At 40.8% G+C, this 27,879-nt stretch overlaps 2 protein-coding genes across 2 annotated transcripts; both read right to left on the bottom strand.

The window, feature by feature from the left end:
* Positions 1-985: 985 nt before the first annotated feature.
* Positions 986-19,574, bottom strand: LOC105379957 (ABC transporter G family member 20). Its single transcript, XM_038111666.2, has 15 exons — positions 19,376-19,574; positions 12,226-12,313; positions 11,380-11,498; positions 9,911-10,029; positions 9,062-9,257; positions 7,896-8,097; positions 7,516-7,630; positions 5,488-5,648; positions 4,923-4,985; positions 4,142-4,309; positions 3,568-3,802; positions 3,096-3,220; positions 2,539-2,663; positions 1,827-2,071; positions 986-1,402 (listed from the first exon to the last, which is right to left on the bottom strand). Exons 1-15 carry the CDS (start codon positions 19,384-19,386, stop codon positions 1,074-1,076), a joined length of 2,301 nt encoding a protein of 766 aa, XP_037967594.2. The 5' UTR covers positions 19,387-19,574; the 3' UTR covers positions 986-1,073.
* A 3,292-nt stretch (positions 19,575-22,866) lies between these two features.
* Positions 22,867-27,525, bottom strand: LOC105379956 (nucleolin). Its single transcript, XM_048630572.1, has 6 exons — positions 25,724-27,525; positions 25,369-25,498; positions 24,827-25,040; positions 23,838-24,499; positions 23,436-23,513; positions 22,867-22,999 (listed from the first exon to the last, which is right to left on the bottom strand). Exons 1-6 carry the CDS (start codon positions 27,403-27,405, stop codon positions 22,928-22,930), a joined length of 2,838 nt encoding a protein of 945 aa, XP_048486529.1. The 5' UTR covers positions 27,406-27,525; the 3' UTR covers positions 22,867-22,927.
* Positions 27,526-27,879: the final 354 nt, after the last annotated feature.

Genomic DNA, 27,879 nt, shown 5'->3' with positions numbered 1-27,879 from the left:
GACAGGGATCGATGGTAAGTAGTGGCGAACGATCGTCTATCATGGCGCGCAATGTGGAAGTTGCCAGTTTTGCGGGAACACTTCAAAGGAATGATGGCGTTGTGTGGCCTGTCGTGTTAACACAGTGGTCCAATGCACACTCTGCTGTTATACTTACTGGTATATAGCCGCGCCGCAATAACTTCCACGTCGATATCGCATGTGTTTTGCCACACTGGGCTCAAATTGCATATTTCTATGCCTAAAGTTCAATAGAATTTTACGAGAAGGAGATAAGTTTTTTACAAAAAAAAAACTTAGTGAAACATAATTTACAGTAAGTATTTTCGTTTATTATCATATTTTTATTAAGTACATTACAATTAACAATTTATGTCAATGAATAACAATCACAGTCGAGATACTATAAAAAAGTACTACAATATACATGATGTACGTAGTTACTACTTAAATGTATCACTGGGTACTACCACTCTTCATTATGCCTACATAAAACTAAAGGTAATGTCGAAAATATGAACTTTAATTAGGTATAACTTTTACAGGTTTTTATTACAAAATCCTATCAAAATCACATATTTTACTCGAATTACATCCATGTATCGAAATACTTTAATTAACTTAACTTATATTCAGTTTAATGTCTGCTTATTATGTCTCTGGTAACTTTATCGTATAAAAATATTACAATATGCTCTTATGTCATATTTTAATTATAAATATCTACAAAAACCTACTATTTACATTATCCTAAACCTAACAGTCAACTATCGATTACATAAACAAACCTGTATTTTGAGCAAATAACCAAATTATAAGTAGTAAGTACGTAAAAGTATAAAAATTATGGGACCGATTATGAAGGCACTAACTAGAAAAAAATAATGTAAGTTCTTAATCTACTGTCAAAACTTACAATCGGATCGAATTTCGAACAAATGTTTTGTTTGACATTGGAAACTTTAAAATTGGTGCTATCAAAATCGTTATAAATGTACAGTTAAATAAAAAAGAATCTCCATAATCCAAACAATCAAATCATCTAAATACAACTTACACTAACACCTCAACGCTCACTGCCAGTTGCGCTTAATCTTCAGAATAAGGATCGCGAACACCAAAAACAAGCCGATCCACACAATCGTGGACAAGAAGCCGAGGTAGACATCAGGGTTGGTGAGCCCCCAGCCGCGGGTGAGCATGGATCTGAGCGCGTTGGTGGCGAGGGTCAGCGGCAGCCAGGTGGCCACGCCGCGCAGGATCCACGGCATGCCCTCGATGGGCCAGATGACCCCGCTCAGCACCAGCGTGGGGTAGAACGAGCCCAGCGCCATCTGGATGGCGTTGCGCTCGAGTTCACAGGCGGCGGAGATCACGAAGCCGAATGACATGCCGCAGAAACCTGGTAGAGGAAGACAGAAGGGTTATTTGCTGACGCAATCTTGCGAGAATATTGAATTAAGGAATAGTGATTTTGAATTTGAAGTGAGGGAACATCTTTACTTATACGGTTCAGTCATCAACTGACATCTAAATTGACTAGCTTATCCTATCTACAGTGCGACAAACTTATCTGTTCCAGTGAGAGTTAACTAAATTAGTCCATATCTCATTATTTACTAATAAATTATATATTGACATAGAATAGATGGGTCTATTAAAAACGCAAGGGTAAATTACCATTACGGGAAAACATAACATTTTAAAGAATGAAGAAATATTAAACATTTACTTGAGCTCTCACCGGAACAGATAAGTTTGTGGCACTATATCACTAGTGACAAACTTTTGTCCAGCTAAGATGAAGAATTCAACGAAAGTCTCACCTTGCAAAAGCGTCAGCACAACCACCAGCACAATACTCCCGTTACACTTGACCCCGAAAACCCCCAACATGAACACGAGCACGAGCGCGGTCTGGCCGCACATGACGACGAACTGCGTGACGACGTGCGAGAACAGGATCTCCCCGGGGGACACGCCGGCCACCCACGAGCGGTCCAGCAGCCCCTCCATGCGCTCCACGATCAGCGCCGACGACGTCAGCGCCACCGCCAGGAAGAACACGATGCTGGGGGTGGAAATTGTTAGGGTTAATGTCTTATATTATCGGGGCTATCCATGCTAGGTAGGTAACCTGCCGATAGTGTATAGTATAGCGTAGGAGTATTTGTTGGATATCACTGCCAGGATCTCGTTAACTGGAGTTTTGTTCCTTCCGTTTTGAATGTCAGTGGCTACAGGCATATACATACAAGTCAATGGTTATAAATGATACAGGATCCAAACGGTTTCCTTCTTCTTTAGAGACTCGATCGTTTTTCCACCGTTGTTCCACCTTTTACCGATCTACAAAGTCATCGAAGGAATTTTTGAGGCAATAGTAAACGCAAATCAAAAGCCGAAGCAAGTGTCTGGTTAATCTGGATATTTGGGAGAATTTCTCTCACACACGTCCATCTATCTGATCCCATAGTGGGTATAGCTAGTACTATGGGTATAGATTTATAGATACTTTAGTCTACTACATAAACTCACGTGAGGATGATCCCGGGCGCGGCGAAGTCGGTGAAGGAGGGGTTCATGGAGCCGAACACCGGCGTCATGAACTCGATGGGGATGTCGCCCGCCTTCGGGTTGTAGTCGCACGTGCGGAGCAGGTCCTGGGGGGGAACACATCATCAGGTCACTAATCAACTTCATCATCATCATCACGACCCATCATGTCCCCACTGCTGGGGCATGGGTCTCCTTCCAACAGTCCTAGTCAACTTGGAACAGAGGAAAAAAAAATTTCAGGACAGGCTGTTGCTGTTTGCGATATGGAATTGATGTTGAAGTAGTGGTAGAAATGGCTTTCTTGAAAACTAACTTGGCAGGTAACTGCTCTGGGAGACCGAGGGCAGAGGTTTGTAGAGCTTTTTGGGAGGGGCATAGGCCTCGTGGATCCACCCAGCAGTGGTAAAATACTATCTGGTTGTGACACCTAAACATGATGTCGACATTAGGTAAAGTGTCAAGGATCAGTAGAAAAGGCCTGCTACATTATTCAGCCGTGGACGAATACGGACTGATAATAATGCTATAGTACATACCTTAGCGAAGTCTCTGTATGAGAACTGTATGTCTCGGTTGAGCATGAGGCCGATCTGCTGGTTGGACATGTCGAGCCACACCTGCACCTCTGACGACGACAGCGTCTCATCGTCCGCAGAGTCCGCTGTAGAATTAATTGGAAATTCATCATTATCATCATCAAGTTTTTCCTCAAGGAAAGTGTGACTCGAGTCCTCGAACAACGTCATTATACTGTACTCCCATATGTATCTGTGAATGGTAGTCCACTTCTTGATTTCTACATAATATCATTGATTTCATCTTCTTTTAGCGAATAGTTTTAAAGCACAGAAATAATAAAACTATTAAACATTGAAATGAATAACCAATACTCTAACTTTTGAAGATGTAAGTAAGTATTTAGAGATGACGCTGCACATTCGCCCTTAAACACTCCTTTAATTTGAATCTCTTAAGTAAAAACCCCCAGGTAGCAAACCCCATACTCACACAACGCCAGTCTAGCCACCAGCGCATCCGTATAATTCTCATTGAAGTACAGCGCGCCCCACGCGTCGCCGCCGCGCACGGCTCGCAGCGCGCTGGCGTGGTCCGGGTAGTACTCCTTGATGATGGACTGGTTCCGCAGGTGGTCCAGGTACCGGCAGGACAGGTTCTTCATGGAACACGTCTTGTTGTAGGGGCACGAGCCGTTCATCACGTTCACGTCGTCGTTTACGATTGCCTGCGGATGATGTTATTGTTGGGAATTGATAAAAGGTTTTTGGTAGGACGTAATGATTCCTGGTTATTAAACTAAAGATCTGTAAATGCTTATAGTTCACTAACTCTAGCTCTAATAGTTACTAGATTTCCAGGGCCAGCAGTGGCCTAGTAGGCATCTGATTGTCCAACGATTGGATAACGAATCCCGTTAGCACATATAAATCTCGATTCTTCCAGAGTAAATTCCTAATTCAAATGAGGATATTATCCATCTGCCACCTTCCTTGCTCTAAAACAGCTACAAAGGAATTTCACCCAGGACTACATAACTCCACAACCACAACACCTCATCACTTACCAGCTTCAGTCCGTAAGGATCCCGTCCAATAGCGAGGCAGAACAGGATGACCTGCATGCAGGGCAGGCCGAATATGAACAGCATCATGCCGATGTTCCTCCACATGCGCAGGAAGTTCTTCTGGATCAGCGCCTTGATCTTCCCTCGGGAGGTGAAATTCAGGAGCGGCTGGGGGCAGAGGGGTGACGAGTTAGGACCTTCTCAAACCGCTATAATACTTACGCTGAGTTGCAGAAAGGAATTTGAACATTGAAATATTGTATATGTATTACTAGCTTAGCTAATATTTGCTGCCTTGCATTGACAGTATACGGATAGAAAGAGACAGAAATACATAGTTTGGATGTCGACATTAGCTTAAAGTTGCTTTCGTCCACTCACAGGACACAGGCCCAAGCTACTTTAGTTTTAGCATTATCATTTATAAACCATATATTATTATAAATCATATATTATACCTACAGAAATGGAGATGATGGATAATTTTATACATGAGTCACAATGTACGCTGAGACGATGCGAGGCATGTAAAAATATTTATAAATAAATGTCGGTACCGGTACCTGTCGCTGTTTAGGAATCCTACTCCGTGGGAATACTAATGAAAGAGTCTAGGCTTGGTACCTATAAGTTTCTGCACTAAGCAACAATAACCTCTTGTGATTATCATTAAAATTGTATATTTCAATCAACTTAGGTATATGTATGATAATCGTAGGTGCATTTACACCACTGACTTATAATTAAATCATTGATGTACACATAGGTTTCGTATACTCACTTTGAAGTAGCTGCCACAGTCATTGCATTCTGGTGATATGATTGGTTGGATCTTGCTGGGGATCTGAAAGTTATGAAAAAGTCCATAAATTATTATGTAGGTATGTAGGTATAAAAGTTTCCACCTTATTCTATCGAAAGTGTTACGCTTACTGAGTAACTATTCCAGTGTACAATTTTTATTTTGGTGCGTGTTTATTGATATATCGTTCCTAATACGGGCAGTAATGTGAAATGGTTCATAGTGAAAGTACTTATTATATTATAGTACCTATACCTGCATACAATATCATTAATTCTTTTGGAACTACCAAAAATACTTAGCTGCGTCGACTTATCCTGAATCCGCTCTAAAATAGAGAGTCCTATTTTAGCGCGGAGGAGGTAGATTCAGTCAACTTCTTCTTCTTCAAGTGCCGTCTTCTAGCGAATGTTGGCAATCATTCTGCTGATTTCCGTCTTGGAGGTCGCCGCACGGAACAATTCTCGAGTGCTCAGCTGGAACCAGTGGATGAAAAACTAGAGGTATAAATAGTATGATGTATGTTGAAATATATTGTACTCACATCGCCATTACTAAGCCCCTTCTCCATAAGCAGCACCTCCTTGCTCTGGTGGAAGTTGAGTCCCTTGACGCTGGCGTCCTCGCTGGCGTAGGGCGCCTCCTCGCGCGTGGTCCGCGCCAGCCCGCCGGTCACCTGCAGCGGGGCCGCCTGGTTCGACTGGCCTGGGGGGGGAGGGGGGGAATTAGGTATACGGCGTGGGTAATATGAGCGAGAGAGCTAATAATCGGACATATCTCTCACATGAGTAGTTAATAATATGTCTACCTATGAGTACGAAACGTGGATGTTTCGTACTCATAGGTAGACATAGGGTCTCAAATCAAGATTTGATTCATGCATTTGGGTACAGACAGATCACCAGGTCAAGAATCGAACTATGTGCTTTTTTCGCTTATCAGTATCCGTAGTTATCTTTACATCCTAGGGACGTAGAGCAAAATCCATAACATAATTCAGATTAGTACCTACCTAGGTAATAGTTAGAAGGGTAAATGGTCGTACCTACTCATTATTTACTTACTTAGATATTTACGGCCACGAGTAATATTTTAGTTAAACTCAAGTGATGACGGACATTTTCGCAATTGTATGTTAATTGAGTGTTTCTTTGCAATAAAACAAGAGGCGGGTAAACACTGTTCCTAGGTATTTTTTGTATTAAAAGATACTATGTACATTCTTTGTCATTGTTTTTTACACATCTATATGTTAAAGGTTATGTAGCCATGATCTGTAAAACCGCGAAAATCTTATAATAATTTTGCAAAAGTTTTATTTTAATACTGCCTATGAGATAAAAATAACTTCTTTCCTAGTATATTCTCGTCTACAAATTTAGAAAATTACTTAATGTACGTTTTGTCGTTAGCTACTAATCACATCAGTACCTTACCGTGACTGTGTAACAAGTACATAACCAGATACTCAAATCGAGTTAAAGGTTTGTCAAATATTTGCCTTCCATTATAACATAGCACCATAACATAACCAATGATTGCCCTAGCCTCAGCATTGTTTAATAAACTTGGCCAATTCATAGAATGTAAACAGTTTTTACAACCTATGCCTATTTGCTGGGATAAGTAAGTACAGTGGGACACGCTAAATGTGACGGCTGCAGAATGCAGTTTAATTTAAATCTTACGGCCAATGATCTAAGGACGGTATTCACAGTTTCAAATTTACCGCTTTAACAGCTGTAGTGGATATTACACGATGTTATCAATAGCTGTAAGTAATACTCTACGTAAACTAACAGTTTGGCTCGTATAATTGTTGGTTGCAGAATTAGGAATGCTGATGCTGACATATCCAGGAATGCTGGGACATATTTCTAACCCCTGCGCATTGTGCATTGAAATATTACGTATTTTATAATTGGTATAGATAAATCCTTTTCGGTCATTGTAGGTACTTATCGTTTTACATGAACATACATGGATAATGGTCGTGTATCACATTAGTACCTATCATCACTTCCTCTTGACGGTTAGGCCTTTATACTCTGGAGGAAAATTTGATAGCTAAACTCAATGCTACACCTAGGTACAATGCAAGGCTAATTAGACATAAAATATATTTAATTATTTCTCTTTAATTATTATGATAACAATTAATCGGACGATCGCATCGGATGAACATTAAATTTTATGTCTAATCGAACGCACTCAATAATAATAACCGACTTAGGTACCTATTATATTATTACTAGCTGTTCCCGCGCGCTTCGCTTCGCCTTAAAAAGTTTTCCCGTGGGAATTCCGGGATAAAAAGTAGCCTATGTTCTTTCCCAGTGTCAAGACCGTATGTATACCAAATTTCATTTAAATCCATTCAGTAGTTTTGGCGTGAAAGAGTAACAGACAGACAGACAGACAGACAGACAGACAGACACAGTTACTTTCGCATTTATAATATTAGTTAGGATTACGTATTATAGTCTCGAGGTCTTTCACAAACCTCTAGGCCCTAAGCACACACACGCAAAAACGCATAGCTGCACATATCTAGGCAATTTGTTCCACTCACCCTGGGTCCGGGACAGCTTGAGGAAGACGTCTTCGAGCGAGATGCAGTTGTACATCTGCAGCAGCGCCTGCGGGGACTGCTCCGCCAGCAGCCGCCCGCTCCGCATCAGCCCTATCTGCAGATACCAGGGACACAGTCAGTATAGGAGACACACGGTCGGTTCAGGTAGGTACAGGTCGGTACAGATGGGTACAGGTGGGTACAGTGAGTACAGGTGGGTACAGGCGGGTACAGGTGGGTAATGCGGGTACAGCGGGAACAGCCGAGTACAGGCGGGTACAGGCGGTACAGGTGGATACAGGCGGGTACAGGCGGGTACGTATGGGTACAGGCGGGTACAGGCGGGTACAAGCGGGTACAAGCGTGTACAGGGTACTCACGGTGTGCGCCTGGCGCGCCTCCTCGATGTAGTGCGTGGTGATGATGACGGTCTTGTCGGCGGCGCCGGTGATGCGCACGAGGTGCGTCCAGATGGACTGGCGCAGCAGCGGGTCCACGCCCACCGTGGGCTCGTCCAGGATCAGCAGCTCGGGGTCGTGCATCAGCGCCACCGCGAACGACACGCGCCGCGACTGACCCCCGCTGGGAACAAGAGACAATGTTGCACATCATAGATATACAGAACGACACGCGCCACGACTGACCCCCACTGGGGATAAGAGACAATGTTGCACATCTCAGATATACAGAACGACACAGGACAAGATTGTCCGCAACTGGGGATAGAGATTTATATTACACACACAGCCACACAAGGCAAGACTGTCCTGAATAAGGGTAAATATACAGGCGGCAGATGTTGCCTCAGTAAACAGTTATGTGGTTGGCTGATGATGATGATCTTCGTAGCGTATTGGGTTTGTCACTGTTATGAAAGGATTAGCCATTCAGATCTGCAAACTACCCAGGGAACGCCAGACGTAGGTATAAATGACGATGATGTCATATAGCATGCTTGTTTCAATAACATTCGCTACGGACTCACAATATCTGCAAATTATTTCGGTTGACTGAAAAGTTCATTAAACTTTTATCAACCATATACTTATTTAGCTATAGGTTCTAACTCACTCTTAGTTACGGTTATTTATAAATGAAGGTTGAAGTAAAGGATGTGTGAAATATTAGAGAATTATTCATTAAATTGGCCAACAACGTGGTTATGAAATGTTATAACAAAACTGGTTAGTAAGTAGATCGCAGGTCTATTTTACTTGAGTGCGGCGAAACAAGCGAATCGCAGCAATTTTATTACCTAATCCAACGTTTCGTATTTTTAATCATCATTTAGAACGTATAAACCAATCTTTGCCGGCTTGAAGCTAGTCGTTTCTTTTTAGACAGTGTATTTTTGAGCACTTTTGATTGCAATAGGCCTCTTATCTTAGTTATTTGGACCGAAGACTTTATATATTATAGTTATAGGTATTAAAATTGGCTTCGTCTATCAAATTTTGTTCTTCGAATTTCATCTATACTTATGTCCATTATAGAGGTAATTACTGATTTTTTAAAATGATTTCAGTAAGTTTCAGAAATGACTCACCTGAGGTTCTTGACCATCCTGTTCTCGCTGGGCAGGTCGAGGAAGTCCAGCAGGAAGCGCAGCCGCTCCAGGATCTCCGACGTCTTCATGCCAAAGATCCAGCCGAAGTACATCATGGTCTCCTTGATGGTGAACTCTCCGTACAGCGCGATCTCCTGCGGCATGTAGCCCACGCGCTTGCCCGGCACGCCCGAGCCTGCAACAACACAACGCGAGTCACACACCCTGCAACACAACACGAGTCACACACCACCACATAGACAGATGCGGCATGTAGCCCACGCGCTTGCCCGGCACGCCCGAGCCTGCAACAACACAACGCGAGTCACACACCCTGCAACACAACACGAGTCACACACCACCACATAGACAGATGCTGCATGTAGCCCGCGCGCTTGCCCGGCACGCCTGAGCCTGCAACAACACACCACGAGTCACACACCCTGCAACACAACACGAGTCACACACCACCACTACATACTAGATGGATAGCACCAGCTACACATATGGCAAGGGGGTATTTAAACCAATGGTCCTGTAACTGTCACCAGCCGCCTGCCACAGAGTACATTCTTAATACTCCGCCTGCTTGCAGACCTCACGTACCTTTAGTCCCGGGCTAGCCACCTGCACCCACATCTCACGTACCTTTAGTCCCGGCTTGCCGCCCAGCACCCAGATCACACGTACCTTTAGTCCCGGGCTAGCCTCCTGCACCCAGATCTCACGTACCTTTAGTCCCGGGCTAGCCGCCTGCCTCAGATCTCACGTACCTTTAGTCCCGGGCTTGCCGCCTGCAGATCTCACGTACCTTTAGTCCCGGGCTTGCCGCCTGCAGATCTCACGTACCTTTAGTCCCGGGCTTGCCGCCCAGTACCCAGATCTCCCCGCTGTTGAGCTTGCGGCGCCCCACGATGCACGACAGCAGCGTCGTCTTGCCGCAGCCCGACGCGCCCAGCAGACCGTAGCTGTGAACAATCGGCCATGTTGTAGAAGTTGGTTGATGTAATTAGAAGTGTTGTTGTTATAGATTGAAGGAGCGTAGATACATAAGTAACTGACAATTTTTCGGTTCAGTTGTTCTACATAAACGAATGCCAGAGAATCTAAAGTTATACCTCATCATCAGGCTGGAGATTTTTTGTGTTCAATCTATCCAAGTGACCGTGTGAAGCTTAAAGACTGCTGCCGAAGCAGCAACCGGGACCCACGGCTTAACGTGCCGTCCGAAGCACGGAAGCGTCCAGAAAAGAACCACTTGAAATCGGTCACCCATCCAATGGCTGACCGTGTCAGTTGTTGCTTTACCTCAGTGATCAGTTACGATCACTGAAGCCCGCTCGACTACGGACGCTTATAAACGTATGTAGATTTATAATTGTGTAAGTTTAGTTAGTTCCCGAGTCTTCGTTCCATAGCGTCACTAATAAAGGCTAATGTACTCACGCATTAAGGTGACTTTGGGAATATCTCACAACAACAAAATGCTATAATACCTAAATACATTAAAGGAAAACAGGTAAAAGGTAGCAAGTTACCAACTTGAAATTCTATTAAAATAATTATAAAACAATGATCAGATTCTTATTTTTTACGAGATGACATTAACTACATACTACACACAACCTAAGTATTTTAAAATATATCATCTAAATTTCATAAGTACCCAATGGTACCTACAGACACCATAGGAAAGAAACGAGTTAATCCAGTTATCGTTATTTTGAGTTCACGTGTCCTCACGAAGCCTCCAGTGATAGGTAAATAATACCATTTACATAATATTATCCATGTGCTAACAAAAGCAGTAAAATATTCGACATCTGAACAAACTCGTTATCTCACAAATCGGGGGCCAACAACGTGCCTTGCCGTGCTTACCTGTAGCAGACACAAATTCAATCAGTTGATTTATTTATAAAAATCTATGTTAACGTCACTATTTTACAATAACTTTTCCAATTTTCAAATCACACCTTTTAAAGGTTTTGTTAATGTCTCGTTAGGTGTTTTAGGGTTACCCGGCGCGAGCTTGGCTTCGCCCTAAGGATTATTTTCTCCATCCCTTTTTCCCGCTTACTCCCGTTCCTGTGGGAATTTTGTAATATTCTCTTGTAACTAAACTTTAAGTTTACTAAAGTACCTGCATGCCAAATTTCAAGCGTCTAGCGGTTTAGATTTTTCATACAAAAGGATTCCTGTGCACCTCTACGGTAGGTACCTAAGCTACGTCCCTACCAAAATTTCAGGTGCCTACGTTATACGTTTATCGTTTATGGTGGTACGGTAGCAGGTGTAGTAGACCCCCGTGTACTCACATGGTCCCCTTGGCGCAGGTCATGTTGAGGTTGCTGAGCACGTGGTTGGGTTGTTTAGTCGAGCCGTACTGCTTGCAGGCCGCCCGCACACACACCGCCTGTTGCCGTTTGGACCACATCTGGGGATAATGGTGGCTTTTAGACTCAAATGTGGTTCGAAGAATTTCACTTTGTAGATGTAATAGCAGTATTATAGTTAGTATTTGATAACTATAACTATAAGATGTTTCAAAAGTGGTGAAGTGGAAAGGAGATGTTTAGAATGAGCCCCTGAGTATAGTAAGCTGAAAGGGCGCAACCTTTCAGCTTACTATACTTACTATACCATGATTGCCACACCCACTACATATATCGAATATAGAAAGTGGTACCTTGGACCTTGGATCGTATTCTCCTCTTGGTGTGTTGAGTTTGGACTAGGAAACTAGGAATTGTCACCGTGTTGAAAGGATTAGCAGTCATTGTTGAGAAAATGTCCAGCGTACCTTGGATAGTCCTATCCAAGGTACGCTGGACATTTTAGGAAGAAAGTCTATTCTTATCACGGGATTTTCCACGTGTGAAGATAAAACCAAGCTCGTGGGTAGAATCAAATATTAGACTGACCGTAGTCCTGGGAATTTCAAAGTATAAAGATGAAAAAAAGCTAGTGGGTACAAGCAAATATTATTATTCCCTTTAGTAAGTACACTGTACCCTATTTATGTCTCTTTTAGTCCATCCATCCAAAGGTTGTCTGGAAGATATCGCTAAAAGCGATAAGACCGCCTTTTGTACCCTAGTTAAGTGTTTATGTACAAATAAAGAGTAATCTATCTATCTATATATCCTATCTATTAAACATACCGTGGTCTCGTCATTCCCCGCTGTGTCGGTGAACTCGGCGCCCATCTTCTGCTTCTCGTCGCCCGCCGGAGACGGGGGCGAGTTCTCCCTGTGGCAGACAAACAGACACACACTGTATATTGACATCATCAAGATACAAGATAGGATATAGGAGCTATAGATAAATTGAACATATAAAATAATTCAAAATAAAACATCATATTATTAACATCGGCATCATGACACCCACCGGGTGCACAAAGAGCGGTGGTAGCTCAGTCGGGTAAGCGCCCGCTTCTCACGCCAGAGATGCGGGTTCGAATCCCGGCGCTGACATGTACCAATGAGTTCTTTTCTGAATTTAAGTACAATGTATACCATCGCTCTTACGGTGAAGGAAAACATCGTGAGGAAACCTGCATATCTAGATTTAGCACATCTAGATATGTGAACCCACCAACCCGCAGTGGACCAGCGTGGAGGGAAATGGTCCAAGCTTAGGAAGGCAGTTTAGACCTTGGGGATATGCACAAAGGTTCCATTCGAGAGAGCCAGGTGCAGGTACTGATACCCCCACAGAGAATAGAATAGAATAGAATAGGACACCTACCGGGCATAGGAGCTTAGGTAGATAAACTGTTGATATAGAATTTATAGATATAGGTGGGACACTAAAATGGCTACATAAAAAAAAAAAGATTTATTGATATAGGTGTTTTTCAATTAGCGCCACAACACGCTGTCCTCAGCGCTCCTCGTCCAGCCACTGCCGATCGATCCAATGGACTGAAGAGCATTTAATATAGTGTATCAACATCAACTTTAATAAAAATAATACCAGCCTATCTTGCACGGATTCGCAAATATTTCGAAATAAGTTCTTTAGAATTATACCGAGTTTTATTAATTGCTAACCCAACTAAGGAACTGGCGAATCCTTTCACCACGAAGCATGGCAGTAAATACGAATGAAACTGCGCAGAAAAATTTCCGCTATTTGACGAAGTTTTCTCATGTATTTTACCTACTCAAAAAGATCTGCCATTTTTCTTCGTAGTTTTATGTCCTTCTTTTCTTGCATCGCGCAGTAGCTGCATGCATTCAGTAACTGACTTTTACTCTTTGAATAAACATAAATAACTATACTTAAAATACCTTATAAAAATCATGAAAGTAAGTACCTAAGCACAAAGATTACTCCTTTCACTTTTTACTAGTCGTGCGTCAGCGACAAACAAATAAAATATTTCAAAGTATTCCGCAACGAACATTTTTATGAATACAAAATACGTCATGGAATCTACAACAGAAGAATCATACCTACTTCCCTACAGGAAGTCTAGACTCCACTTCCTACATAAAGTCCAATATAAATATGGTAGAAAATGCTTGTAGCATTAAGTCCACCCTTTGTACACTTATTTTTATATTTGTGCAATAAAGGATTAAATAAATAAATAAATAAATATAAATATAGATAAACACTCAAAAGACAAATTGCTAACATCACTCATGGCAACTACATAAGTAGTGCATAAAAACACATGTTTAATTCGCAATGTTCATCCATCGCTGCGCTCACAACAGGTTTAATTTCGCAGCTAAGTCCACAGCCGTCGATGCACTGCACCTCACGTGTTCGTATCACTTCTGTGACCCACATTCTCCGTTTCGTAAGTATCGTAAGACACTCGAGAGGAGTGACATAACGCTATCGGATGCCGCTGTTGCCACACTGTCTCATAATATCAGGCTTTTTGTTCAAAACCATCCGACAGAATCACCTCAATCATCAGACAATAACTCGTGCTCTACCTGGTTGTATTAGAGATATAGATAGCATGGCAGGGTTTCTTTATTAGGGAGGGTAAAGAGTGAGTGTAAACATATGCATGTTGCAAGAGCAATGAAGACAGGTGATGCTCAGTTTCAGGAAGACACGTACGTTATGTTAATGTCATCAGAATTTCTTCCCCATTGGTAAATAAAAACGATGGAGGGAGATATTGGTTATGATCTTACTCAGGACAATACATTCATGCGTGTTTTGAAACTATACAAGGCCAGAACGCAGAGGTTGGGACTGCTCGCGTATATTTTCAAATTAAAATGGTGCCATGATTTACTTGAAAGTATACAAGGCCATTACGCACTAATCGCGTATATTTTCAAGTAAGGTGGGCCAAAGTTATGGCTTGAAAATATACTGCAGCAGTTACAACTGCGTACTAATCGTGTATATTTTCAAGCGCCAAGCGGCAATGCGAGCACTTGAAACTATACGTGATTAGTTACCAGGTAGCCCTTTTGAATTGTTGCTCTCTCTTTCTTTCATGCGAAATTAGTAATAAGTCTATTGCTTTCTAAACATTGCATCATCATTCCGCACTTGGCATTAATTTCGTAACGTGTTTTTTTGTTTACACCGTAAGTTAAAAAGTAAATTGATATTAAACTGTAGAACTGTTGTAAATAGTAAAAATTATCTCATAAGAGGGTGTAGAACAATTCATAAAAGACAATTACGGTGAATTCAAAACTTGATGAAAAATATGTCTATAATAGGTCTATAGGGTAATACCTATTACATTCACGAGCAATGAATAAGTCCAAGTAGCAAAAAGTCAACACCAAATGACCCTAATTTTTTTAAACCATTAAATTTAAAATCTGATCAAAATTTACTATTTTAGTTGGTTATAATAATATTTTGATGCGCTGTTAAATGCTCTTTAATATTGCCGACGGCGTCATTAAGCTAGTCTTATCCGTTCAGTAGTGTAGTAGGTATTACTCTTAATTCATTTAAATAATAAGATATTAGTAGGTATGCTTACTTGCAAGTATGATTGCTATAAATATCAATTTATCAATCAAATTAGAGCTTGTTCATCTTCATTTATTATTATTTTATAGGTATGACAGGCAGAACAAGTCAATTGTAGTCATTTACATTTACCGAAATAGTTAAGTAAATTAGAATCAGCATGTAGGTATAAATTATATGCGACAAGTACGCCAATCAAGCAATATGCGTAATAGCAATGTATATTTTCAAGTACGATTCAGTAAATCCCAACTTGAAAGTATACGTGATTAGTACGCACAAATCGTGTATATTTTCAAGTAAAATATTATTTTTTTTCACTTGAAACTATACAGTGCTAGTACACTATGGGTGCGTTCTGGCCTTGTATAGTTTCAAAACACGCTACATTCATGGAAGTAGTACCTACAAATGTAGTGTGAAGTTACTTTGGTACATAGCTTGTTCAAGGTAGCTAGATATTGGAGTACAACTTGAACAAGAAAGGTAAAAATATTCTTCCGGGGTATTTGTATGCAAAAATGGTACTGAATGGCAACAACGACGCGAGACCTTAACATACATAAGTACATATATACAGCGTGTATGTATGTGGTGTCCAAATATTGCTAACGTAACAACTTGACCTTCCGCGGGGGTCTGGATTCTATCACTTACGCATTTTAGGCTCATTCAATAACCCAGAATATATAAATAGATCAGTTTAAAAAAAATGCCTTGGCTGGAATCGAGGTTTCGACAGGAACAACCGTAAGAAAAACGCACCATTCGTTGAATACGGTTCAGTTGATACGTCACTAGAGGGACTGAGAGAGTGAGGTTCTTTGTATTTACAGAACTAGTGATGGATGAAGGAACAGCTGTGCGAACAGGAAATGTAATGGAGCCGCCATGAATAATAGCGGGCCGCGCGGGTTACTTCACCGCTCCAATTTCACCGTCCTTGACTCCATTGCCGATTTGCGATACACACTAAGTGTAGGGTGACCATCATTAGTGTGTCTTTGATTTGTTGAAAGTGCTGATGTTAGTGTTTTTTAGTGATCCATTCGACAGCACGTCAAATAAAGGTAGGACTATCAGTATAAAAATAGGTACTATAGGTAGTTCATGCGTAGCTAGATTTCACTAGGTGAGAAACTGGTCCTAAATGTTTTGTCGTGTTTCCTGTTCGGTAAAATTTCACTTTATTGAATTGTACTGTAACATATACTTAATTAGAAGTCTTGTACCCGAAGAATTATAACATATACATATGAGATATGAAACTTCATTCGTTAATTCCTACAATAGTGAAAGTTGTTTCACGGTAAAACTACTGAACGATCCCGGACTTCCCACAGGAAAACTTCTTTAAGGGGATGCGGAGCTGGCAGTCACATTTTTTTGAAATAATCCTTACATCGGTACACCTATGGTCACGGTGTGACTCTAGCCACTAGTCACTAGGTGGTGCATCAGTATGCGGGTCGCGCGCCGTGAAGGCTCCAGTAATTGCTCCACGCGGACAATGCTGCGAACTCACAGCCACTAGGTACCCACTAGCCACCGTCGTCGTACGCCTTTGTTAGTATTTGAGTACCTATGCGCTTTGAATTGAACCTTGGATGTAGGTAATTCTGGGATAGCTATGCACGGTGTGCAAATAGATGCTTAGCGGATTTATAGTTGCGAAGTACGTACAGGTAGGCTAGGTCTAGGTACCTTGGTCCTTACATAGGCATTTGGAATAATATGATTGGGGATATTTAAGTATTTTTGAAGATGAGGATTAGACGGCATCTAACTAATCGTAAATTAAACCTAACTCTATTATAAGAGTTTATAAGTCCTACAGTCTCAGAAAAAATAGCAACAATTAAATGATTTTGTAAACATCATCTCAATGTTTGTATACTTCTTGCCGTTGTTTCCGTGGGAACTACTGTTAGGTCAGTTAGGTACTCTACTTATAACTCTATGCTACCGATTGCTGACTATAGAATTACTGTAAACAATCCGTAACAGTTCACTGCAGCACGTGTGCGTCGTTCAAGACTGTGAGTTGAGAGATTTTTCAATACACTTCTAATCATAAAAAATATAGAAGTAGGTACATAGGAAAATTAAACCTAGTATCAGTAGATCTCTATCATTCTAGGCACGAATTTATCACGAATTTAGCAGGAAAACAATGCAGACAGTTAATTGTTGTCATAAACAATAAGTACTTAAGTACCTCACTGAAGGAAAAGTTTATCAGGTCAGGGAGTTTTATGAGATATCTATAATACCTACTTACAAGTGTAATTAATACATTTAATTAGACTTATGGATATTTTGAAGTGTGAAAGTGGTAATTGGTGGCGGACCATGAGATAGCAACAAACCACAAGTGGCGACGTATTGCAATGGCACTACTGGGTTCTATGTAGGTTTCTTGGACGTGTACGTGTGTCGTCAAGAATCATGTCGCTAGCCGCCAAAATGAATCCTATACAAACCAATAGTAACGCTGCGATAGGTCGTTTACAACCACATGTCGTAAGTTGCCAATTTGCGCTTGAAAATTAAAGACATAACTTAGTATTCTAATATTAGTTACTGTGGAGATGGTAAAACGCAAAAACTAGAGGCCTATATCCAGCAGTGATCTCCACTGGACCAGAAATGCGGTAACACATGGAATAGAATGTGGATATGCTACCAGGGATATCTTTAGCTGTAACTTAGCCCATGTAGACATGAATATATGGATATTGGACTATTTATTCATAAGTTAGTTATAAGCATTGTTAGTTATTTTGTACCTCGTGTAGGTTGGCTGGTCGAAAATGCTTTTAGCATTAAGTCCACTTTTTGTACACTTATGTGTATTTCATATTTGTGCAACAAAGTATGAAATAATAAATAATAAGTACTTGGTTTACAAATGAAAGCTAAAATTAGCTACATGACACTGCTGAAGAGAAAAAAAAAAAAAAAAAAAAAAACACGCACTCACGCCTTGTACTAATGTACTGCCTTGCGGGGTAGGCAGAGGTGCATTGCTGCACCCACTTTTCGCCAGAGTGTTATGTTAGTCCCAATGTAATAGGAGGCGGGCCTATTGCCATTTTACGGGCACATCCAAGACCCGAGAACAAATATCTGTGTTTAAACAAATATCTGCCCCAGCCGGGAATCGAACCCGGGACCATCGGCTCAGTAGTCAGGGTCACTAACCACTACGCCATTCGGTCGTCTGCTGAAGAGAATACCTAACATAATGTTTAGAGACTTACCCCCTTATTCATAGAGAAGTTACAAGACGTTTTAACTAATAAACTGTTTTGTCCCTCTCCGACAAGGAACAATTTGTTCTTTGACAGAGAGGGACAAAACAGTTTATTAGTTAAAACGTTTTGTAACTTTTCTATGAATAAGGGGGTTAATGTAGGTAGGTACAAATGCTTATTAGAATGCAAACCAAAAAGTAGCAGGGAAAGTCAGTAAATATACATTGTATATGTATTTTAAATCATCACTACATAGTTTTAAGCACTAATTAAAATATAATTACAGGCAAAAAACACGGTAAAAGCAAGATAGAAGAATAGAATAAGAATAGAATATATTTATTGACAAAAACTTAGCCTATTACAACATGTTTATGATCTAAATAAAGTAGAAGTAGTTAATCTTAAATAATACCGAGTTAACTCACAATTTACATTACACAAGGCTTCGACTGCATGAAATGGCCCTGGCAACCTACACTAGGAGACCTGTATCGTAGGAGCCAGTGTCTTTCGTTCATCGCTTGAGTTTCCTACTTGTTAGACATATTTTATATTTTAGTTTTGTAGCTACATATTTAAATATAATAATACAATACTTAGTGCATATAAATATGGTATGATATAAATGAGTATATATATATATAAGGGTAAATAAATACTTAAGTATAGATCGGAAGTTATTATCTCGATTACGAAAACCCATTGCGAAAATTATGTAAAGAACTTTCTTTTAGCACGCGCGTTGATGTCTTGTATTAAAATTCTGTTTCTGAATGAAATTCAAATGTAATTTCTTTCTTTTTGAAATTTCATGCCTCTTTATAGTTATAATATTATTATCATTTATTATTAAATATACCATAGTTTATATACTATAAAATCACTATAAGGAAAAAATAGTCTGTTTCATTATGTGAAAGACATAAGATAAGTCATACTTTATCATATAATTTGGTCCGTTAGTTGTAGAGCTAGCACACAAAATTATGTAACTAAAATGGAATGTCTACAACCACTGCAAGAGCCTGTTGGGCCCACATCCTTCTTCTTGCATCAACCGCGCCGAATCTGTGTCAACACTTACGCTATATACATGCTCCTGAAACCGCGCTTCCGTGTAGCATAGGCACTTACAGACACAAGCACAAAGCACAGAGATAACTATTCCAAATTCGTAATTTAAAATCACTCGCGTTGCACAATTGTGTCGGGGTTTTTGAACGCAACTTTCTCTCGGCGCGAGTGTGGCGGCGGCGCGCGGGGCTGCGACTGAGCGCCAGCAGGGAGGGACCGAGCGGGCCGCTCTGTCGATAGAGAGTGCTGCTACCGTACCACCACCGACACATTAGCGGTTAACATTCGATAAGCGAGAGACACTGTTTATTGTTAATTACTAGTCTTCGCTGGTGGTACCCCACTGTTCTTAATGTAAGTTGGTACCGCCACAAGCCCCCCATCATGCCCTACCTGTACGCGGAGAGCTCATGACCACTACCGGCAGTGCAGTATCGGTAGCCCAGAAGTTCTCCGAATCTATGTATTATGTAGCGACTTTGTTAGTTTGTCATAAACGCGCGTCGGAAAGGTACATCGTGGTTAAGGATTACATTGGCAGATAATTTCTTTGTAGCTATGACTACCCAGGGTGCTTTGGGCATATAAAATGAATCACTACCTAATTATTTTACTTGAGAAGGCTCCTTACATCCTCTACATTCAGACCACAATTGTATTCTCACATCAATAAAGATATCGACAGTTTCCCATCACTAGCCCGTGGTTTGTTACGTATTCAACAAGCGGTAATGTCACAGGCTGCCTCTCTCAGGCTGTATGAAGCTGCTAGTCTCCTTCTTAGTGCGTTATTGACCAACACTAGAGCTGGACCAGGGTTTGTCTCCGTGGTGACAGGATTGCCAGTTAAATAAGTTAATAATTGCTGTCGAGGGTGTACCGCACGTATATCAATTACGATGGCTGAGCTATCACTTGGGGTGTCTCATTTCATTCATCTCAATGCTATGCTATAATGACTGAGGCTGCGTTTGACAAGTCAAGTTCAATGATAGTTCATTGATTCAAATCAGAATTAGGCAACGATGAGATATGTGTGCGTCTTCATAAACCTTAGCTCATGCCTCAACAGGGATAGTAAATGACTACTACGAACACTGAGTACTTGAAGACTAGTGGAGTGTTGGTGACTTATGCTGACACAACGCTGTGGCCATGGGGTGTTATAAGTGCAAACTGTGTCTGTATGTAGTTAATAGGCTCAACACGAAAGCTGGATGGAGTGGTTAACTTATAAGATGTCAAACATTCGTTTGCCTTATCAGGAAAGAAGGGGGCAGACGAGAGGTTTATGTCCAGCAGTGGCTGATTGTGAACATTTCTGTTCCTACTTTACGTAAGTTGTAATTAAGTAAAGGAACTTATTTAATTGTCGCAAAATGTTCGAGTGCAATAATATACTGTGAAGTAAAATTTTGGCCTTGATTGAGGTTATTTACCTATTAAGTTTATTCCGTTTAAGGTAAACTACATAGATTAAACACAATGAGCTTAAAAACCTTACCCTTTATATGGCAAAAACAAATTGCTGCCTGCCCGATTACGAAAATAATATTATATACTAATCACTTTTTTATTGAATTGATAAGAGATTTATAATTACCTACTGATAGTATATAACTACCCATGTTACTTAAAATTATACACCCGTAGTTACCATCCCATGCCATTGTATTGCTACGCACAAACCACATTGTACTTAACCATGTGAAGAATATCTATATAATTTCTTTGTGAAGCTTTATAAAAAGGATTCTGATGAGTGAAAGGAACTCACTGGTTGTAAACACGAGTGATGTAACGTGAACAACCTGCCTCGCATGTAGGACGAAACAGTTTTGTGTGTTTTTTGTTTTTTTTTTTTTTTTTTTTAATAATAATGCTATAGCCACAACATGGCTCGCTAGCAGTCCTATTTTGAAAATTTGTATACCTACCGCAAGGTGGCGATTCTTCCGCGCCATACAAATTCACGTTTACTGGCCACTACTCGAACGGAGTAAAAATTCGCACTCCTGTATTTCAAATGCTACATTCTGCCTACTGGCTACCAACGAAGACATAGAGAGTAATATAGACCATGCTAAAAACGTCTTTAATCTCGTTCATACCTGTTTTAATAAAGGGGTAAACCCACAACATTTATCCCGGGTGGTGTAGGAAATTATATTTACGGCGGTACTGATGCCGCCACGCCAGGTCCTCGGTTCATTCAGCCGGCCACTTTCCCCGACAGCCTTGACTCGTCTACAAGCAACTAGCAACAGACATTACAACAAGAGGGTTACTCTATACTGACGATAAACTAACGAACGAGAGGTGTCGTTCAATCGGCACGTTTATTACATCGAGGTAAAGTCGTAGCTCGAGCAGCAGGGTTCCAAAACTTCGTATTTTGTCATGTAGAGTGACCTCCCTGTTGCTACACATTATCCGCTTCATACTTTTACTTTTTGTGCGTTGAGATCAGAGAGCTTATCCGCAGGCCAAGTGAGTCATTGGAGTGTAGGCTTAGCTTAGATGGTCTTCCGAGTTATTCGTCGTCAAATATGCGAAACATCTTAATTATTTTTCCTACCAAAATATACTTAAATACTAACCTAACATGCATACATACTCATAAAGTTATGATATACCATGGCCCATTATACATACCATATGGCCCATTTATGAAAAAGTCTGTAGATGAGTTTATGGTATTTTTTGTGTAGGCACAAAGTCAAACACAAAATAGTTGGGCGATCAGAAATTCTTGAATAAGTAATTCAGCATTGTTCAGAGAACCTAGTTAGTTACCTGCATCTTTTTTTGAACTCCAGTCGTTATGTCTGATAGGCATGTAGTGTAGAGTGTGTTAAAATGGCGGATTAGTTGACTGTACCTTATAATAACTTAATAGCCAGTGTTTCACCACATCCTTCGTCCATATTTCATAATGTTGCGGTCTGAGACCATTCGCTATCACAACGCTATGCCAGTTCTAGTCAAATGCAGCTTTAACTTACTAACAGCATTCCTGAGATAGGAAGTTGTTCAACACCCGCTACTTGCTCTACTAGCTCAACAGGGTGTGTTGGTATTGGTAAAAGTTATGTCACTTGAAGTGTTAAATTAGACAGATCATAATTTATCAAATTCAAACACGATTCAAAGGATCTAGTATACAGGTTTTCATAGTTCGCAAATATGAATTAAAACAGTAAAGCGCCTATCAAAAACTATAGGCTGCGTTGCCAGTAGTCAAACTGTTTGCTATTTACTACGCGCTGCAATGCAAATGGCTATAAAACCTATACTAAGCCAATGGAATGAAACGTATTTCGGCTGGTAGACAATTACCTATACTGCATTCAATCGTGTGTGTTTTAATCACAATATTATGATTAAAAACAAATAAATTACAGCTAAAATAATTGGTTTCATTCCGAAATTACTCAATCATTTTCGTATTTCATAAGGATTTAACCTATGTATAACAAAGTAGAAAAGAAAGCCATCATATAAAATGGGTAACAAGCTTTAATCTTCGCATCAAATATACAATAAACCAGGCCCCAGCGCCTCACGCACTCGCCTTCGTCAGGATCTCGCTCAGAATCTTCTTCTTCTTCTGTCCCTTGCCGAACTTCTGCTTCTGTTAAATAAAGAAGATTACAGGTTAGTTCAGTCACTCACATCGAGGCTAGGGTTCGAATCCAGTGTGCGAATTACGAATGTTGTCTACTCAAGTCGGTAGCGTAAATCCATTCCAATTTGTATGACATATTGATCAGCGCCCCTGTCGGTAACGTTTGAAACTAATAAAACTCAAACAAACTCCATTGACCCGCCTATCCAATTACTATCGACTAAAGTCGACAATTTGTTCAAATGTTATGGTGTGCTCAAAAGGGCATAGGAGATCTTTACTACATCTTTATAACGATAATGCCACGCTACATTTGTATGGACTTAATATTTGAACCATCATTTTAATATTGGACAGAGATTAAATTAAACTTAAAATATTTGAAGTGTGTAGACAGTTGTAGTAATTTATTAAAATAGTAGAGATACTTTATATACTTTACCTTTTTCTTTTCAGCTGTCATGCCGACGAACTCTTTCCTCTGCTTCTTCTCCTTGGGCGGCCCTCCCTGCCCTCCGTCCTGCAGACAACAAGCAAAATAAGGTTAACGTATTCTTTATTTAAGAATAATACATAGGTAGGTAGGTTGAGATGCATTGCTGCATGCACTTTTCACCGGTGTTAGATATTTCAGGACGTGATAAGGGGTAGGTCAGTTTCCGGAGCCAAATCTAGACTATGAATAGTTTTAATGAGCAAGAAATAAATCCCCTTCTGAAACTTTCAGACCTGGGATTCGAACCCGGGGCTTCACAGCATTGGAGCGTGTCCACATTCAAAAGATGGTATAACTTCTGCAAAAGCCTAGGACTGAGGGGCCATAGAATAATTAAACAAAACACACCTGTTCATCGCCCTTCCTCTTATTCTGTATCCTCCTAAACGCGCCCTGCTCCTCGCCCTGCCCGCCCCCACCCCAGCTCTTACCCCCGGGGGGGTTTGGTCGATTCACCCCGCTGTTGAACGGTCTCCCCTGAGAGTTGTCCCTCGACCCTCCCCGGCTTTGGAACCCTCCTCTACTTTGGAAACCGCCTCTGCTTGAAAAACCATCTCGGTTTTGGAAACCACCCCGGCTTGAACCACCCCTGAAACCACCTCTGGAAGCGCCTCTGTTTGAACCGTCTCGGCTTTGGAATCCACCCCTATTTGATGATCCATCACGACTCTGGAATCCACCTCTATTCGATGATCCATCGCGACCTTGGAATCCACCCCTGTTGGACGACCCATCACGGCTTTGAAAACCTCCCCTATTAGATCCGCCTCGGCCTTCAAACCCGCCCCTACTAGACCCTCCTCTTTGATACCCTCCTCTACCCTGCCTGTCCCCTCCGTCTCTGCCCCCGCGGCCCCGCTGCCCTCCCCTGGGGGGTGGTTTAGGCCGGGTGGGGTGCTGCGAGCAGCGGGACACGCGCAGGATCCGGTTCTTGATGGTTCGGTCCTCGTCTGGGAGGGCTAATGCCAGTTCCACCGCGTCTTTGGTCGTGAAGTTTACGTAGCCGAACCCTGGAATGGAGGATTTTGTGGGTAAGTGTTGGTTACTTTTTATTGTAGATATAAGTACTATGCAGAATATTAAGCTATTATCACAACTCATGTTAATGGCAGTTAGTCAGACATACATTCTGTGGATAACTTATAAATGAGTTGTCAGAGTGTTGTTTCGCTCATACGGAGAAGCGTATGTTATGACTGTGGACGATGCCTCACCGATCACCTACCTGTTTGATAGTTGATTGATAATGTGTACACGCAGGATGTAGGGCTGCTGATGACGACGATTTTCCGCTACTACCCTCCACAGTTATTCACACTGACAACCAAACTACCAACCTTTCCCAGCATTAGTCTTCTTGTCCCTAACGATCCTGACAGACTCCACCTCCCCGCACTTGCTGAACTTCTCCCGCAGCCCCTCATCTTCCAGCGCGAAGGGCAGGTTCCCCACGTAGACGGCGAGGCGCGGGTCGTGCTCAGAGCCCGAGGCGGCGGCCCGGGTCACGCGCAGGTGGCAGCCGTTGAGGACTGTGTTGTTTTCGGCTAACGCCTGCGGGAGGTAAGGGGTGGGTTTTTGTCAGGTATAATTAAAACTTGTTGAAAGAAGGAAAGAATGAAATGTGAATGGTCCCCATTCATTCAGATACCAGACAAATATTATAATTATATTCGTCTGGTATCTGAATGAATGCAAAAAGATGACAATGTGATTGGCGGAAAGACGACTATGTGAATGGTGGAACCTACATAAAACGAGTTTATCTATTTATATGTCTATAAAAATGGTATGGGTCGATAGAAATGGTAGGTCAAGTGGCATTATTGCTTAGAAAACTATATATATCCCAAAGAGTTACTGAGTAAAATCACAAACATACCTCAGCCACAGACACCTCCGAGTCAAACTTGACATAGACATTGACGGTGGTCCTCTCGGGATGCAGCTCACTCTTGATGACGGCCAGCTTGGGGGTCACGCGGGCGTCTGCCACTGGGACTGTGCGGATCCTGGAATAATGATGGAAGAGGAATTTTTATTAGCTTTCATCAATTTGTTATCAGTTCAGAAGAAGAATTAGAAAGAAAACACAATGATTTATCCTTCAAGAAGTAAGCCAACTGCTAGGAGCAAGACTGTGGTATTATCAGCGATTAAAAGTAACTCAGAGAAGAAAAATGAAAGAAGAATGGATATTGAAAATATGCAAAAGTATAATTAAGAATGCTGTTCACCTGATAGTATTGATGGTTCCATATTTACTGAATATCTTCTTAATTTCCTTCTTGCACTTGCTGCTGAATGGCACATTCCCCACAAATAGAGTCTTCTTCACTTCATTAGGATCCACTTCTATGTCTTCTGTTGCTTTCTGTTCTGTTTTCTCTTCTTTCTTAACCTTCTTCTTAGGTACTTCTTCTTCTTCATCAGAAGATGCAGCATCTGGACCAGTGTCCAGCACAGCCTTCATTTCCTCCTCATTTTCAGACTCAATTTCATTATCTGATTCATGTTCTGAATCGGAGTCTTTTTCTGTGATGGCATTGGGATTGACAATGCTTTTGTCTTTTTTTGACTTCTTTGATTTGGGTTGTTCAATTTCATTGTCACTTTCTTCATTCTCATCACCATTTTCTTCTTCTTCTTCACTGTCATCATCACTTTCTTCTTCATTGTCATCATCATTATCCCCTTCTCCAACATCATTTTCTTCCTCTTCTACATTATTTCCTTCTTCACCATCAGTGTCATCTTCTTCATCTTCATCATCAACGTCATCATCCTCACTGGATTCTAGGTCTAAATTGGCCTCTATTGCAGTATTCTTAATAATATCAACAGCACTAGATTTATTTTTATTTTCCTTTAATTTTGGCACCTCTATTTCTTGGCTGCCACTGTCATCATCATCATCGTCATCATCATCACTGGAATCTTGATTTGTTGATTCTTTCTGTTTTGATTTTGTTGCTTTCGTTTTCTCTAATGACTCTTTTACTGCCAAGGCCTTTTGTTTTTTTAGTTTTTTCTTCCTTTCTCTCCTTTTTTTATTTTTCAAATTTATAGCTGGTGATGATTTATTTGCTACTTCTTTGTTTTCTTCTAGTTTACTGCTATCACTACTTTTCTTATCAGCTGAGTTAACAACAGCTGCAGCATTTTGTTTATTCTTCTTTTTACTTTTATTCTTCTTATTTTTACCAACATTTTCATTATTTGTAATAGTATCTACTGTACTAGGCTTGACTTCATCTGCAGCTTTACCTGTCTCAATACTGCTTTGTACTTCTTGATTAGTCTGTGATTTTTTCCTTTTCCTATTTTTCTTTTTATTTGTTTTTACTATTTCTGTGCTGTCCTCTTTCATTTCTATGTCATTTGTTCCATTTTCCTTCACATCACCATTTTCAATAACAGCAGAAGTTTCCTTACTTTCAGAAACAGAATTTCTTTGCTTATTTTTCTTCTTAGGACTAGGACTGGCAGCTACACTGGGGCTAGACTGCTCATTATTCACTTTGTTAGGGGTGGCAGACTTATCTTTCTTTTTCTTAGGACTTTTTTGACTGGCGACGCTACTGTTGAGCTCTGGTTTAGCCTCGAGGTTGTCTTCCAACTGCTTCTTGACCTTGTCTGCCTTGGGGCTCGGCAACTCACAAGAATCGTCACCATCATTGGTCACATCCATGTCCTGGTTCTGGAATATCCTCTTCGGAGACTTCTTCACTATAGCCTTCTTCTTCTGCATGGTTGGAGACAGAAATATGGATCTATCCTCGACAAATTCACTTTTAGGAGTAACGTTCGGCGATGGTTGGTGTTTAGTCGGTGTGAGCGCTCGTCGCAACAGTTTAGGCCGGTTGGGCGTCACGTTGCCGGATATTAAAGCTGCCACGCTGCCCACAACGTAATCCATTGTCTATTTTAAGACATTAATGTAAGAATAAGCCGTATAAACTTCGATTACAATTTTTTAAACCTCAAAATTAAAACGCACATGGCATTTCAGAATGTCAGTTTGACAGATAATTATGACAGTGACAGATGACACTTAAGTAAAATGACGTATTTAAAAATGTTGCAATAAAAAGATAAATCATTTTCCCTTGAAAAGCTGATTTGATCATGTAGTTCTAGACATTTCATTTACGTGTATAAATTCTCAGTCAGTCGCGGTCTGACAGGATATGAACCAATGCCCCCATCTTCACAAGCGAGCGTGTTAGACAAATACATACATTCATCTTTCTTTACTACTAAATTACTGTATTTCCACTTCCACTGTGGCGCCCCGGCTAATGGAAAACCGCTTATCTCTTCAAAAAATTTTTTTACTGGCAACATTGATATTCAAGTAATGTTGCCAGATAAAAAATATTCATATAATTAT

The sequence above is a fragment of the Plutella xylostella genome, chromosome 26 (assembly GCF_932276165.1).
Source record: "Plutella xylostella chromosome 26, ilPluXylo3.1, whole genome shotgun sequence".
Classification (NCBI taxonomy): domain Eukaryota; kingdom Metazoa; phylum Arthropoda; class Insecta; order Lepidoptera; family Plutellidae; genus Plutella; species Plutella xylostella.
This window is presented reverse-complemented; position numbering and strand designations above follow the sequence as displayed.

Coding starts and splice junctions, on each gene's coding strand:
- LOC105379957 (XM_038111666.2), bottom strand. Junction 11,499..12,225: donor CGGGGAATGACGAGACCACG/GTATGTTTAATA, acceptor CATTATCCCCAG/ATGTGGTCCAAACGGCAACA. Junction 10,030..11,379: donor ACCTGCGCCAAGGGGACCAT/GTGAGTACACGG, acceptor GATTGTTCACAG/CTACGGTCTGCTGGGCGCGT.
- LOC105379956 (XM_048630572.1), bottom strand. CDS start 27,405: ATGGATTACGTTGTGGGCAGCGTGGCAGCTTTAATATCCGGCAACGTG. Junction 25,499..25,723: donor GGAACCATCAATACTATCAG/GTGAACAGCATT, acceptor TCATTATTCCAG/GATCCGCACAGTCCCAGTGG. Junction 23,000..23,435: donor TGACAGCTGAAAAGAAAAAG/GTAAAGTATATA, acceptor TTTATTTAACAG/AAGCAGAAGTTCGGCAAGGG.